The 13,899-nt window shown below is 46.8% G+C and overlaps 5 protein-coding genes across 5 annotated transcripts; 3 read left to right on the top strand and 2 right to left on the bottom strand.

Moving 5' to 3' along the window:
- Nucleotides 1-1,463: 1,463 nt before the first annotated feature.
- On the top strand, nt 1,464-3,705 carry N7462_011294 (uncharacterized protein; the record flags this gene model as incomplete). Its single annotated transcript, XM_057083008.1, has 4 exons — nt 1,464-1,477; nt 1,547-2,146; nt 2,211-3,337; nt 3,395-3,705. 4 exons carry the CDS (start codon nt 1,464-1,466, stop codon nt 3,703-3,705), a joined length of 2,052 nt encoding a protein of 683 aa, XP_056928363.1.
- A 1,004-nt stretch (nt 3,706-4,709) lies between these two features.
- Nucleotides 4,710-5,247, top strand: N7462_011293 (uncharacterized protein; the record flags this gene model as incomplete). Its single annotated transcript, XM_057083007.1, has 2 exons — nt 4,710-4,918; nt 5,001-5,247. 2 exons carry the CDS (start codon nt 4,710-4,712, stop codon nt 5,245-5,247), a joined length of 456 nt encoding a protein of 151 aa, XP_056928362.1.
- Nucleotides 5,248-5,818: 571 nt separating this feature from the next.
- On the top strand, nt 5,819-6,703 carry N7462_011292 (2EXR domain-containing protein; the record flags this gene model as incomplete). Its single annotated transcript, XM_057083006.1, has 1 exon — nt 5,819-6,703. The coding sequence occupies one exon, from the start codon at nt 5,819-5,821 to the stop codon at nt 6,701-6,703; it is 885 nt and encodes a 294-aa protein (XP_056928361.1).
- A 90-nt stretch (nt 6,704-6,793) lies between these two features.
- On the bottom strand, nt 6,794-7,283 carry N7462_011291 (uncharacterized protein; the record flags this gene model as incomplete). Its single annotated transcript, XM_057083005.1, has 2 exons — nt 6,794-7,204; nt 7,257-7,283. 2 exons carry the CDS (start codon nt 7,281-7,283, stop codon nt 6,794-6,796), a joined length of 438 nt encoding a protein of 145 aa, XP_056928360.1.
- Nucleotides 7,284-9,883: 2,600 nt separating this feature from the next.
- N7462_011290 (glycoside hydrolase family 18 protein) lies at nt 9,884-11,485 on the bottom strand (the record flags this gene model as incomplete). The annotated part of the gene is made up of 6 exons (XM_057083004.1): nt 9,884-9,991; nt 10,049-10,584; nt 10,641-10,710; nt 10,768-10,827; nt 10,890-11,264; nt 11,333-11,485. 6 exons carry the CDS (start codon nt 11,483-11,485, stop codon nt 9,884-9,886), a joined length of 1,302 nt encoding a protein of 433 aa, XP_056928359.1.
- Between the last annotated feature and the right edge of the window lie 2,414 nt (nt 11,486-13,899).

Genomic DNA, 13,899 nt, shown 5'->3' with positions numbered 1-13,899 from the left:
AAGGATAATTAGAGTTGCGTGGCTGAAGGAATATTGAAATTTCATACGGTTTATATGCACTTCGTGTCAAGTCTTTCAAGTCTTTTTAAATTACGAAAGTTGCTGGTGGCGCAAACAAATGCGATGTTGGCCGGAAAGGGAAGCTTCAAAACCGGTTCTCGCGCGAGCCCTCGTCATTATATCTAGGTTTGATGGTCAGTCGGGAGCAACCGAGGCTTCCCAACGAACAGGCTGTTTTGGGCAATATACGATACGATTTTGTTAGTGGGTCTCTCTCAATCCAAGACTCATGCCGTCCTCCTATCAGATAGATTTAGTTCATACAGAATGACTTCGAGGTAGCGGTAAAAGGTGATGCGAGACAGGGATCGTTTCGGATGCACACGATACCAGGATGTTTGCCGTCTATATACGGGGGTCAAAACATTCTTCTGCGCTCGGCAGATGTGGGAACCCAGGGGAACTAGTGTACACCCGGGAAAACTGGTTGCGGGTAGCGGCGAGGAGGTTGGAGAGGGGGAAGGGGGGGGGTCCGAAGAGTTCAAACCTGGAGTAGTTCCCGACTGTAGCGGGTATCATGAGCCAGGGGAGCTCTATATGGCATGGGAACATTCGTCTGGGCGTCGGGGTCAGATGTTGGGGGAATACTGCGCTAGTGTCACATGGACATACCTTGTTTTGATTTAAGCGATATGCCTACACTAGCGCGCTGGTCTAGAAGCAGGGCCCTTGTGGTCTAGATCGATGTGTCTCAGACCGTCTCCTATACCACGCATATGCCAATACGTCGAAACTGGAGAAAACCGGTACCCGCGGTTTCCACCCGATGACGCCCGATGACGTATCTGTATGGTTGGGCCTGGATTAAAAGGGTCATGTAGGACTTGCGACCTCATAAATCTCTCCGTTCCTCACATTGCAATATTCTCTACATACCAGTATGATCTGCATAGGAACAAAACTCGGCGTTGGCTTCCACGCGAGAAACGTACGAGAACAGATAGCGTGGCCGGTACGAAAAGCCACGCGGATAACACGACGTCATAGTGGGCTTATTCTGGCAGAGATCCGCAAACCAAGGGCTGCAACCTCCCCCGATGCTCCAATGAAAGCCCATGGATTCGGGCGACTGAGCAGGGTTGGATATGAACAGAACACGGGTACGATGCCAACCAATAGTGAGTTTCGGCCGAACGTAGCCGAACGAAATGGAAGTATGGAGTATACCACCCGCCGCGTGGTAACTGGGCCGCTGCCCATGTAAATAATTCTCGTACCCCCCACTCCTCCCAAGCAGGGAAATGATATTTGATGGGCGGGTCAACCAGGAAAGAAGTCCTTCAAAGATTTCTTCATTCGGTCGCGACCTCCTAAATTTAACGGCTTTCGTACGTAGCGTCTTCTCTCCTAGTGTTCGTCCTGGACAGCTGCTCTGCTGGGAGTAGAGGTTCTTGGCATCCTCAATGCTTCAATACCGGTTTGTATCTCTGTGTAGCCTTGTTTTAGATTCTGATATCTGATCGCTAACTTTGCGAATTCTGGGCAGCGCTGGCTGTAAACCAGATGATCAACTCATCAACCAGTTTAGGACGAGCTATGGGTCGCTTTTGTATAGTCATTGCCAGTCTAAAGGGAAAACGGCCCCCTTCGCGATCGACAAGCGAGACTCCGGGCTCCCTGATGGGCTGGACAGTGTTGTCATGGGCATGAATAACGTTCATTCGAACGAAGTTCTCATGGAAACTTCCATTAATCCAAAAGCCATCTATCCCCAGGGCGCTACTACTCCAGGATCCGGGGCAGTCTTTCACAACCAAGCTGGCGATCTTCTTTCATCCACTTTTTCATGGTTCACTCCCACTCCCACGCTTAGCGACGAACTGAATCCTCAGGCGTCCTTTGATGAGTATACCGGCTTTGTACCCTTCGAGCAGGCACAAAACGGATTTCACCCGGTCGCCCCTTTCGAACCGAGCGTTACGGCAAGGGTTATGGCGCCCAACATTCCAACTTACGACCAAATGATGGATGGCTTTCAACAGCAACCGACGTATGGTTACAATGAATTACAAGTCGAGTCAAGCTTGGACTTGGAAATACCTCAAGCTTCTGTCAATGCGATGACCCCGAACATGAGCAATGAAAGGTATTTATTGGAGAATAATAGAGTACAAGAGCAGCCGGGAACTACTTCAGCTAATTCAGTGCAGCTTTCGGTATAATGTGAATCTTTGTGCACCCATTGCGATATTCCCGCATTCTGATGGAAGCCCGGTGACTTATCTCAACAAGGGTAATAGCTACGTTATCAACATAGCGGACTCCAGGCCCAGCGACATGAATTCTGGTGCACTTGAATATAGGACCCATATTCGCGTCACGTTCGAGGCCGAAGAACAAAGATCCAATCCAACTATTGCCTGGCAGCTCTGGAAAGCTCTTCGGGGCCAAAATGGAGTTTCCTTAGGCGTAGAGTTCGATGATGTGTCACAAAATGCCACAGACAACGAGACAGCCCCCCGAGTTCGAATCGAGAAGGTCTACACAGATGGTTTCTCTGTCATCTGGACAGGGGATCCCACCGACCAAATCGCTTCTTGCAATATCCCTGTTCGGTTCAACTTTTTGTCAACCGACTTCACTCGCTCCAAAGGAGTTAAAGGTGTACCGGTCCGACTATGCGCCAAGACAGAGGTCTTGTCAGAGTCAGATGAGTTTGAGATGTGCTACGGCATCATCAAACTCTTTCGCGATCATGGCGCGGAAAGGAAGATGTCGAACGATGAAGCCTCTGCAAAGAAGCGGATCGAGAAGCTGAAAAAACAAATTGCCGAAGAGAAGGGTAAAATGTCCACTCGCAAGCAAAGTTGGAACCGTCTCTCTGAGGATCAAAAAATCTCCAAGATATCTCTGCCAAAAAGACGGCGTTCAGATTGGCAGAATAACTCCATGCTTCACCAAAAACTTCACGATGAGCTCTTTAGGTTGAAGGACTCGCTCTCGGCGGAGCGTCAGATGAGCAAGCTGGGTCTTCGTGGCGTCGTTCAAGATGACCCATCAATCCACCCTCTTATCCTACCGACTGAGTCGAGTTTGCCGAAGGGGGATGATATCACCAGACGCGCTTTGGAGAATATGCAGAGTGAATCCTTTTCTCCGATGGACTCTGGGTCTAAAGCTCTTGATGGAAGTCCGGGCGGTCGCAGTGCTACCTTATCAGAAGACTCACTCGAGGCGCCGAGTACCTTCTCTATGAACTCCCAATCATCGAGGTCTACACCCGCATCAAGTGTTTCAAATAATTGGGAGACTACTGTAAACAGTTTACCAAGATATGGTAAGTGCTAATTGGTCATACATTATTTGCGTATAAAGATTTCTAACTTGAATCTAGTCGCATGCTTCTATGTTCAGTTTATCAAGGGTGGCGAACCGATTCATAGCTATCATCACGCATTGTATCTGAGTATACGTTCAGAAGCAGAACTGAAAGGCAAACTTTCGGAGAAGATACAAATCAGACCAGATCAAATCCAATTGATCTGGGCCAACCAAAAAGGAGTGAAAGTTATGGTAGATGATGATATGGTGGGACAAATTCCCGAGGCGCAGGTAATCACAGCAGATATTTCTGCATTGTCGTCATCTAGTTTGGCAACGTCTTCAGTAGTGCCCTCTCCCTTGGAAATTAGCCTGGCTTTTTAACTTTGCGTTCTTTTCAGTTATTTGGATTCATTAGCGATGAAAAAGGTCCGGATTGTTAGCGATAATCATTCTCATACTTCTGTTTTTGAAATACATGTACAATCTATGAACTTTGGGCCACAGGAGAGGGTTCTGTGTTCCATCACGATTTGTATTTTTACATGAATCATTACAATATATCTAAACGTTCAATTCTCGACATAGAATAAACATTTAGCTGTGACACGGTGCCTATGATTATTCAAATTGAATCTGTATTTCAGCACAAAATAAGACAGGCAATACTCGCAGAAGTGATAAGCAAAGAAGCCTTTCTCAAGGCTACCCTTTGTACAGATTATCATCATAAGACACTAATACTGCTCCCGATTGCAATTGGCAATTGGTGATTAAAAGGCCGACGCATTCCATATTTCAAGCACTTGAAAGAAAGAGATCTAGTCTCTCGAGGCACTTCCTATTTGAGAAAGCACTAAATTTTGTCTAAAAATAACGATTGCCTGGGCTTGTCTCTCGTGCTGGGGGCCTGATTGGGGCCACAAACGCCCATAGAACCACCCATCGGCATCTACTTCGTCTTTGAGGACAGGCGATCTACGAACGAATACCGAAGGAAGAAAAATTAGCGCTCAGCCTCAGTCTTGAGCTCCCCACACTTCAGCAGTAGTTGAGCCAGGCGCCCAGAAAGAGGCGTCCACCATCTCCACGCCGCATTTCACACCCGGTATTCCTAGGCACTGATTGGCTTATTCAATGACCTCGATGAGGTACCGTTGCAAGTTATACAATGTAACCCACGATCACTTCCTCAAGCATAGCCTCTAATTTACACATGACACAGACATTTGAGATCCAGAGTTACGCATACATGAAGTGCAGCCCAATGCAAGTCTCAAATATAAATAAATAGAGAAATCCCTTCAATTTTTCCAGAATCATCAACAAGAAATCCGTATCTTTAAAAGGGTTTACTATCTACTCTTTTGACTACCGCAGTAGACACAATGAAGGCCGCCACTATTACCACTATTCTCGCTGCTGCTGCTACCACCACATTTGCCGCTCCCAGCAGCTTGAAGCGTGCTCTGGAGCCTCTGGCAATTTTGGACCTCACTGGTAGCGAGTATTCTCAGACTCCACCAACTACTTATGTTGTATCCTTTGCCTTGAATGATCCAAATACCAGCATCGATACAGACTGCAATGCTGCTTGGTATGTGAGACTAATGTCTTCTCTTCTCTTTATCATGCAGATAATCTGTAGCTACGAAGTTTGTTGATTAATGCTTTCATAGGTCGGAAGGCATGTCTGGATACACCAAGTTCAACTGCTCCAACACTTCATATCAGGTCAGCTTCCCAAGCGGAATAAGCAACATCGAAGATTTTATCCTGAAGGTTTCTCGTCCGGATGGCTCTGAGTCGGGCCAAAACCAGGTAACTGGAGCAGACTGGGAGTGCAAGAAAACACCCAACCAGTATCCCGAAGAGACCTGCCAATGGGTCGGTACTTTCAATATCGATGTGACCACGTCTTCTTGATTGTACATGAAACAAGTTTAATGCCCGATAGAAAGGTGAGGCTTCATGTTAGTTTTACTTTTACATAGACGCCTGGTGTTACTGAACACTCCGAGACTGGTGTCACAATTCATGTTAATTTATGCTTCTATTGATTCTAAATATTTCATGTCGATACGTATGTAGAAGACCAAATTATACATCAGAACTAGCTCCCAGAGGTTGGCTGTGGGTTATGTCTGTTCGAAAATGCAAGGAAAGGAAGCCTGGTGAGCCAGCAAGCAGCTCATCTTTCATCTTTGACCATCATGGATGAGCAAGCTATGTAGATAAATCTCAGATATAATTAGGGCTCTTCAATCCAAAAAGAAGTTTGCCAAATATAAGTAGCTTCTACCAAGAGAAACAACTCACTCAAATGATTCTGCATCACGAGACACGTACTTTTTGGGCCCTTATTCACGCCATTAATCATGTGACCGATCAACATGACAAGAATGCAGGTCTTACACCCACCCATATCTTGCAAGCTGGGGGCCTACCGTTGAATATTTCGCCTATTTGGCTATAACAGCGTGGCATGTTCCTCAACATGGCAAGCAAACCGGGCACGTTTCACTTGTTTCCCAGGCTTCCGCCCGAACTCCGTCTAGCGATATGGCGCGAGTGCCTACCTTCCCGTGTGATGGAGCTGGATGACCAACATGGCGTACTGACATGGGATGACCGGTCACCAAGAGATAAAGAATGCAATATATCACGAATAAATGCGACCCCTCCTGTGATCGCGCGTGTTTGCTGTGAATCGAGAGCCGTTGCCTTCGAATGCGGTCGTCCCCAAATACTCCCAGATGAGACTAACCCAGAGACCTGTCGGTATGGAAATTATATGATAGAAGATCCCTGGCTTGACACAGCTCGTGATATAGTTCACCTGAATTGGGATTTATTTGTCGATATTGAAATGACGAGCTATAGTTGGGGCGACCCAATACGCTGCCTTATATGGTCCGCGGAGCGGACAAGGTCTACCCAAGCTTCTATGATGCTAGGTGTTTTGCAGGTTTTTCAAGGCCGTGATAACCCGGATGAACCTCACAGACACTATAGGTGGACCCGATCTGAGCTCACAGATCTGATACGCTCCAAACCAGTGAGCTGGAAGGTGATCGTTCTCCCTCCAGTCATCATACACGCCGACGTTGAAACCAGCGCGGGCCTTTTCGGCCTTCTGGCCGATGCACGAGTGCAAATTGTTGATGTGGACGATATAGCAAGAATAAATAAGTTTCTTGCGCTTGGTGAGGAACGTACTGCATCCCTATGGCCAAAATTCGAGCAGGAAGATCTGATCTCGGGTAAAGTGGCTTTGGCGGCAGCCGTCGAGGAGAACTTTGGGTCCGAAGAGGATGCTCCTACAATGCGTGCAGCTGTTATGTTCCGATTATGCACCAATGATCACATCAATACGAAGTAAAGGAACGAGTTTTGCTCTCGGGGGTATTTTGGGTTGATAGAGATGAACTGTATAGGAGAACATATTGATATTTCGGGCTACACGGTACCATCAGATGGCATAAAGTTGACCGACATTGATTCGCCATAAGACAACTATCTTAATATATGAGTTCTTGAATGTATTATCATCACTTTTGAATATAGCAAATGTGAGCCGCAATTTCCTTGTTGAATACGTCCTCGCGCGGCACGCGGTGCTGCTGCGAAGAGCGCAAGTCCATAGGTCCAACCTCTCACCCTGAAGGTTCTCGTTCAAAATTTGGATGCAGCCGTCCGTCTTGTACTCATAGTACACGTGCCTCCGCTGCTGGTCCTCCGTCTTGGGATCCCGAGCACGCCGCTGGAGATGAAGAGATCGAGGGTAAACTCGACGATTTTGACTGGGAGCGGCTGTGTGAAGGCCTGGCGAAGAAGATGGCGTGGGGCGAGCCGGGAACACGAAGAGTGTGACCTCTGATGACTATGGCGAGGAGTATGGAAGTATAGATGGCGATGGGAACTCGTCAACTTACGAAGGCCCCGATGGCTGTGCCCGACATGAGAGCTCTCCGCCTGTTCACGAGGGCGCTGCTGATCGCCGCAGGGGGCAGACGATGCTGCGGGGATCCATTCTTTCTTTACTTCTAATAATCTGTTTTGTTATAACCGTGCTTGTCTTTTCTAAATGGCCCGGGATGGTGCTCATGGGGTCTGTTGTGATTTTATCTTCTGTGCACAGCGTGGAGTGTTAGTTAGCTTCCGTTAGCTTCCGTTAGCTTCTACTCTAGATCTATCATTCATCTTGTGATCATCACTATGTTTCATTCCTTGGTCTTTTCCTATTCATCCCCTTTTGTAGTGAAATTTATCTTTGTACAAGTATTTGAGTCGGCTTGAGATGTATCGTAACAATGTAGACACGTCGCCCTGATGTACCTCCAGATGTTAACTAATGAACTAGGGCACTCGTAGGCGAGTCTGACAAGTAGAGGAATTGGGAGGTTGAGTATCTCCCGGCAAGGACAAAACAAAATAGATGAGGACTTTTCAGCTACCAAAGATCTAAATAAGTATCTAATAATGTACTAAGGATGCAATTCAGATGAGCAGTAGCCAGACCGATAGCAAGACCCAAAGCCTTTGGCCCTACTTGCAAAGCTCGAACCAGCTTCAGAAAAGAATCGCTGGAGCCACTTTACGGGGTTCTTATGTGGGCAGAATAGTTGAGCCTTGTCCCTCAAAGGTAATTCTTGGGGATTTAATGGCTTCCTTATCGCAAAAGCATATATATTTGTGATCTGGACGGCTGGGATTAGCCCATCTGTACTTCTGAAGATCTAAATTGAGTGCTAAGCTGGAGACTGTTGGTTTCATTGATCCAGAATAATGTTTTAACCAGAAATTTCACGGCTGGATGAGATGTAAAGGCACACTGGTGTGACAGACAATTGCGTGGAACCCCTGATGTGGATTGTTGGATATAAATGAATTTGTTTCCCAATTCACTCAGCCGAGAGTCATGATCTTCCTCGAGATTTATTGACTTGCTTGTCGCAGAAGGTCATCCGAAGGCAGGGGCATATATCAACCTTTCCAGTATGGAGTAAATGGCAAGTCTTTCTCGAAATTATCCGCATGCCTCGCTTAGAGTCGGACAAATCTTGGGGTAAGTTCAAAATAGATCGTATAGCTCCCCACGTGGAGTACTGATGGAGAATCGAACAGTGACGGCAAAATCTCCATCGATGATTTTCAATCTGCGGAGTAACTGAGCCCTTAGTTGATCTGTAGTGTCTGAGAAGAGAATATGGCGTCGCTTGTTAAATAGCATTTGAGGAATATGAGTTTGACAGAGCTTAAGGGGGGCTCGAAAGCATGCCAGAGCATATCTACAGCTCATTGAGAAGCAAAGTTGATCTGGACTGGATAGAAAGCTGAACATGAGACCAATTAAATGAGAAGGAATAAGCTCGAGAATATTCGCCGTTGAATATTTCCGTCCAAGGGCAGAATATCCCATAGCACGCAGCCGAAAGATAGTTTTGAAGACCATAATGCCGGTATTGACAGCGTGCAGGCTGGGAAGTATGAGAGTAGCTGTAAGAGTAAATACTTGGATAAGAAATGGAGGAATAACTTAGCAAATTACAGCTGTCCCCTTAGAGCAGAATGAAGTCTATTCGTGTCATCGATAGAACGAATATCAGCTGATCTTCCTTATGAGCGGCTCAAGTATGCGTACAGGGGCCGCGCCTAATCTAGGCTAAGCTTCCGCAAACCCTGGTTCCGGGATGACGGAAGCCACTCCGCTCAAAACGAATTGATCAGCCTGCAAAAGATGGTATATTGTCTCTCTGGTAGTAAGCCATGTCACAAGTCAGAGGCCTTGGCGAATTATGCTTCCATAGCCTGAAATGGTTTCTCAGCTGAAATAATCTGTGGTTCAGGCTCATGTCTTCAAGAGATTTTCTCAGCTGAAATCCCACCTCCAAGTAAAAGAAGATTGGCAAATGGTACAAGAGATACCATTAGATGAGGGGAACATCATTTTGCATAGAAAGCAAAGCGCCTACATTATCACTCCATAGAAGAGGGGGCGCATACTCTAAACCGACCAAACTGAACCCGCTTGGCTGCTCCGGTCCCTGAATTCATTTCGTTTGCTTCTCGTCTGCGAAGGTAAGGTGGACTCGATCCCCTACTGAAGAGCACGAAATCAATTCAATGGAATTAAGGAATTGAGGAAAATACAACTTTCATCTACGGCATATAAGGCTTTGAATTCTACCGCTTTACTCAGTATAGATATACAGATCGAGGGTGAAAAGGGGTGTGAAAAACCCGATGAGACCGAATCAGGGCGAGCGTTGACGGCCAATTCCCACCCCTCTCCCGTTCACAACCATGACTGGAACAGGTTTGTCAAGAAATGTCAGAAGCTATCAGGTATATATATAGAAAAGATAGTTCATTGAAATGTAGACCAGCTATTCTCTTTCCGAAGAAAGAAAAAAATAAGTTACAGCGAATGTAATGGTTAGTAAATAACATGTTAGATCGACTGAAAAGATCAAAATGTGCATGTGCGATACGATCCACATGGAATACCCAAGCGAGTGATGAATATTCAACGACTTGAGTGATCTGAATGAGTGTATATCTAGCCGGATGGGAATCCAGCAACCATATTGGCATACTTGGAACCACTATAGCTGAGTTGGTTCTGGCTCTGATCCAGAGCACTTACACCACCGAATTCGGTAACGACCTAAAAGTCCAAATTAGCATTGCTAATCTTCCTTTTTAAAAGTATATTGAGCTATACCGTAGTGATTAGGCTGTCAGAGCCGGTCTTGTCAGCACTACTCTCCCACCACATCCCGCCACCCAGGCCCTTGGATTTGATGTACTGGGCCTTCAACTTGGCAATGTCGGGGGTATCGTAGCTGATCAATGTGCGGGCAGAGGAGTCATAGCTGTAGCTCGCGATTGGCTGATTGAGATTGTACACTGTCGCGCCCGCCTGGGGCAGCGCCTTGTAATCCCACACGCCGTTTTCCCAACTGCCACTGCCGACACCGCTAAAGCTCTGCCCCAGGCCGTCCGTGTTTGTAAATGAGCGTCCGTATAGTGGCATTCCCATGACAATCTTGTTTGCAGCGACACCGTTGGAAGTGTAGTAGGTAATAGCCTGGTCTGTGTTGAATGGAGTGCTTGCTGGATTTGCGGTAGAAGCGTATACGTTCGCATCATCGCCGGCAATCGTATCCCAACTGCCGGAATAGTCGTATGCCATCAAGTTCCAGAAATCAAGATACTGGTCCATCTGGCTGAGAAGGAGATTTTGGTAGTTAGACGGGCCTATGGGTATCAGTTTAATTTGCTTTTGATAAACATCTTCAGCAGTTTATAATCACCAGCAGGAGATGCGACGGTCAATAGGAGATGTTGACCAGATGCGTAGGTTGCACTATAAGTGTCCAAGGCCTGAACAGTGCTGTTAGGTTGGTTTTTCCCCCGATCTTAGAGTATAAGAAGCATTACCGAGCGCACAGACTTCAGCAAAGATACCATATTGGCTGCTTGAGTTGCATCCGAGGGGTACTGTTAAAATTATATCAGTATGCAAAGTAATAATTCGGTCTAGCTTCCTGAAAGATGATTACCTCCCAATCGATATCCAAGCCATCGAACCCGAGGTCCTTCACAAGTTGCACTGCTGAAGAAGCAAAAAGGGCCCGTCCGGAATCAGTCGCGAGCGGACCAGCAAAGTTGGAGGAGTAAGTCCAGCCACCAATCGACAGAAGCACTTTCAATTTTCTGTTCGCCTTTTTCAGCAAATAGAGTTGTTTGACACAGCCATAGACATTGGTGCCAACGTCGTTCCAAGAATCAGTAGAGTAGTGTTTCTCCAGATCAGCGTAGGTGTCCGACAGAACGACCTCTCCGGTATCCGAGCGAACATTGGCAAAGGCATACAGAACATGGGTGAGCTTATCGGCAGGAAGTTGCTGAGGTTGGAAGTTCCGGCCATAGATGGCCTAGGCTTGGTGCGTTAGTGGATTGAAGGGAACGCAAAACTACCCGAGGCAAGATGGACCATGCTCACCCAGTTCACAAAATAAGCCACGGAGCGGTATCCCGTAACAGCTCGCGTGGTCAGATTACTATCACGAGCGTCAAGCTCATTTTCGGTCAATGGAATGGCCGCGGCATTGGAGAGCCATGCCAGGCTCAGCATGAAAGGAAGGACAAATTTCATTATAGTGAGTGTTGAGGAATTATCCAAGGAGTGTAGTAGTCGTTTCCGCGATATAGAAAGATTCGGGCGGGAATTACTTCATTATTTGTAGTCAGGACGGACGTGGTCGTCTGCTCCCCCGCTGACCTATTTGTCAAATGGGAAAAACGCAGGACCCTTCGGACTCCCTGCAGGACTCGGCGGGCTCCAACGACACCCTGCGGGGTGACTGTGCAGAAAAAACGAGATTCTGTGTCCATTCCAACCCCTTGAGGGTGTGATTTGGTGGTATCTCTCGAGCCTCGCGATGCTGAGGAAAATGGCGCATGCGCATGCACAGTGTGGACAATAGGTTCCTTTATCACGAGAGTTTCAACTGCAAACCATGAAGCGCCACATTCCTCACCGGGCACAATGCGTTTGTTGACTCTTGATCTATTGGGCCCATCAAGAGTCGATGCCTGCCGCCCCAGACGTGGGCGTTGGAATGTGTAACAGCGCATGAAAAACGTGCTGGGCTGGCATGCGATGCTTTGCGTCAGTTCAAACAGCCGGGCGAGGTTGTTGACGGCCAATCAGGCCTCTCAGAATGCCGGGGATGAGTGACATTGTCATCTGGCGATTCATCTTCAGATCGACCGGAGGGTATGCTTGCCTTCCCCATGCTGAGGAGCCTTTTAGGTGGCTCGTGTGTTGCATCCACCAGGGCTAGAAGCCGGAGTGATACCCGGATTAGTGGATGTAACTCGGAGGATGGTGTGGAGTGGTATTGAAGCCGATGGAGTTCGGATTAAGAAATTAAAGGGTTTAGCCTGAAAAATAGCATGAGGCGGCCGTGAGCCACTTGGAGAGAGAAAGGGGGAGGGAGAGGGGAAATGGAGATGGAAGCCGGCGAGTGGAAGCCGACAGGGTCCTTGGCTTCTCGGCCACTGCAGGAACCGTCACTCCTCACCCAATCTGAGCCCGCGATGTAACACGGCGAGCATGCGACCGAGCCATGTGCCATCTCGCGCGGATCCTGCACCTTCTGTATCTTCTGCACGGCTATCAGGGCTCGCATGATCAGGGTCATTTATAAGGCACGGGAAGGGAAGATCCGTCCGTCCACTTTCCCATCCCGATGCCGCCCTCGTGTCCCAGACCTCCCTCAGACTGACTAAAGGTTCAGCGCCAAGAGCTGAGGAGGTCGGATGCGCATCGCTAGCTGGGTCGATCTGCTTTCCCGTTGCTTCGTCTGTTTTCTTATCTCTGTAGGTTATTCCCAAACGGTCAAATCGTAGAGGATGACTACGCTGGGGTCGTATTCCTTTTTATCCTTCCCAGATATCCATGGTAACTGTATGATCGGAAATGCTCGGCATTATGAGGGGAAGATCGAAAATTAAGGGTAATCTTAATCTCCTGGGTTTCGCTTAAATCTGCTTTGATGGGTTAACATGGTGCTCTAGGGCTCTTGGGGCACATTAACTGTGCCATAGTTCACGCCCGTACTGCATGATCCTTTGGCCGATACTCAGATCATCAATAGAACCGCGGTCTCCCATGCGAAGTCATTAAGAGATACAATGGTCTATCCACCTATAAAGCATAAATACATAAGCTGGACTTGGTCCCATAGAGAAGCGATATAGGTAGGATATAGTGCAAATTTTGATTTTGTAGCTTTGAAAAGAGCCCGTGAAGTATCTCCGGATTATATCGGTCACTATAATCGTAAGAGTTTACTTTTAGAAGAGTTTTATTACTATCTATACTTATAAAATACAACGCTCAAGATATATTATCGACTATTATGATTTCTGAGTGATAATAAAAGCATCCACAATGAATTCAAATTGAGAGCTGAGGGTCAGACGCTGCAAAAGTGTATGATTTTAAATGCAACATGCGATTTCAAGGCATGAACCCAAATCTTCAGATGTCTAGAGTATGTAGTTCAGATTTGTGCATTTTCAGACTAGGTATATCTTTCTTTAGGCTTTGATTTCTTGGTCACTGGCAGAGGATGACGAATGACTGGAACATTTTATGTATGCCAATCTCAAAGCCGGCACACTCAAAGCGACCAAGGCTGCCGAGATTTCGACCGTGGAACAGATATAGACTGGGACTACCTCTATTATATCATCATGCCCCTTGTATAGTTGCACAACATAGGCTAGTCGGACTGCAGCAGCAACAACCGTGCTATAGATAAGTTAGGAAGGAATGATACTAGAACCGGAGATCATGATCGGCTCACCATAACCCAGCCGAACATAATAGAGAGATGGCCATTGCCTTTTTGGATGGTTTGAGTTGTAGATCTATGGTTATAGGTAAGCTTAAGATTCTTTTCAAAAAGTGATAGAAAACAAACAAATTATTGATTTCAAAGGTAAGCAGAGAACCCAAATATTAGTTATGAGATAAACGACGGCAACATCACACCAGAA

Source organism: Penicillium macrosclerotiorum (assembly GCF_028827735.1).
Source record: "Penicillium macrosclerotiorum strain IBT 26536 chromosome Unknown utg000011l_segment0_segment0, whole genome shotgun sequence".
Classification (NCBI taxonomy): domain Eukaryota; kingdom Fungi; phylum Ascomycota; class Eurotiomycetes; order Eurotiales; family Aspergillaceae; genus Penicillium; species Penicillium macrosclerotiorum.
The sequence above is the reverse complement of the archived record's forward strand: the minus strand, read 5'-3'. Positions and strand labels throughout refer to the sequence as shown.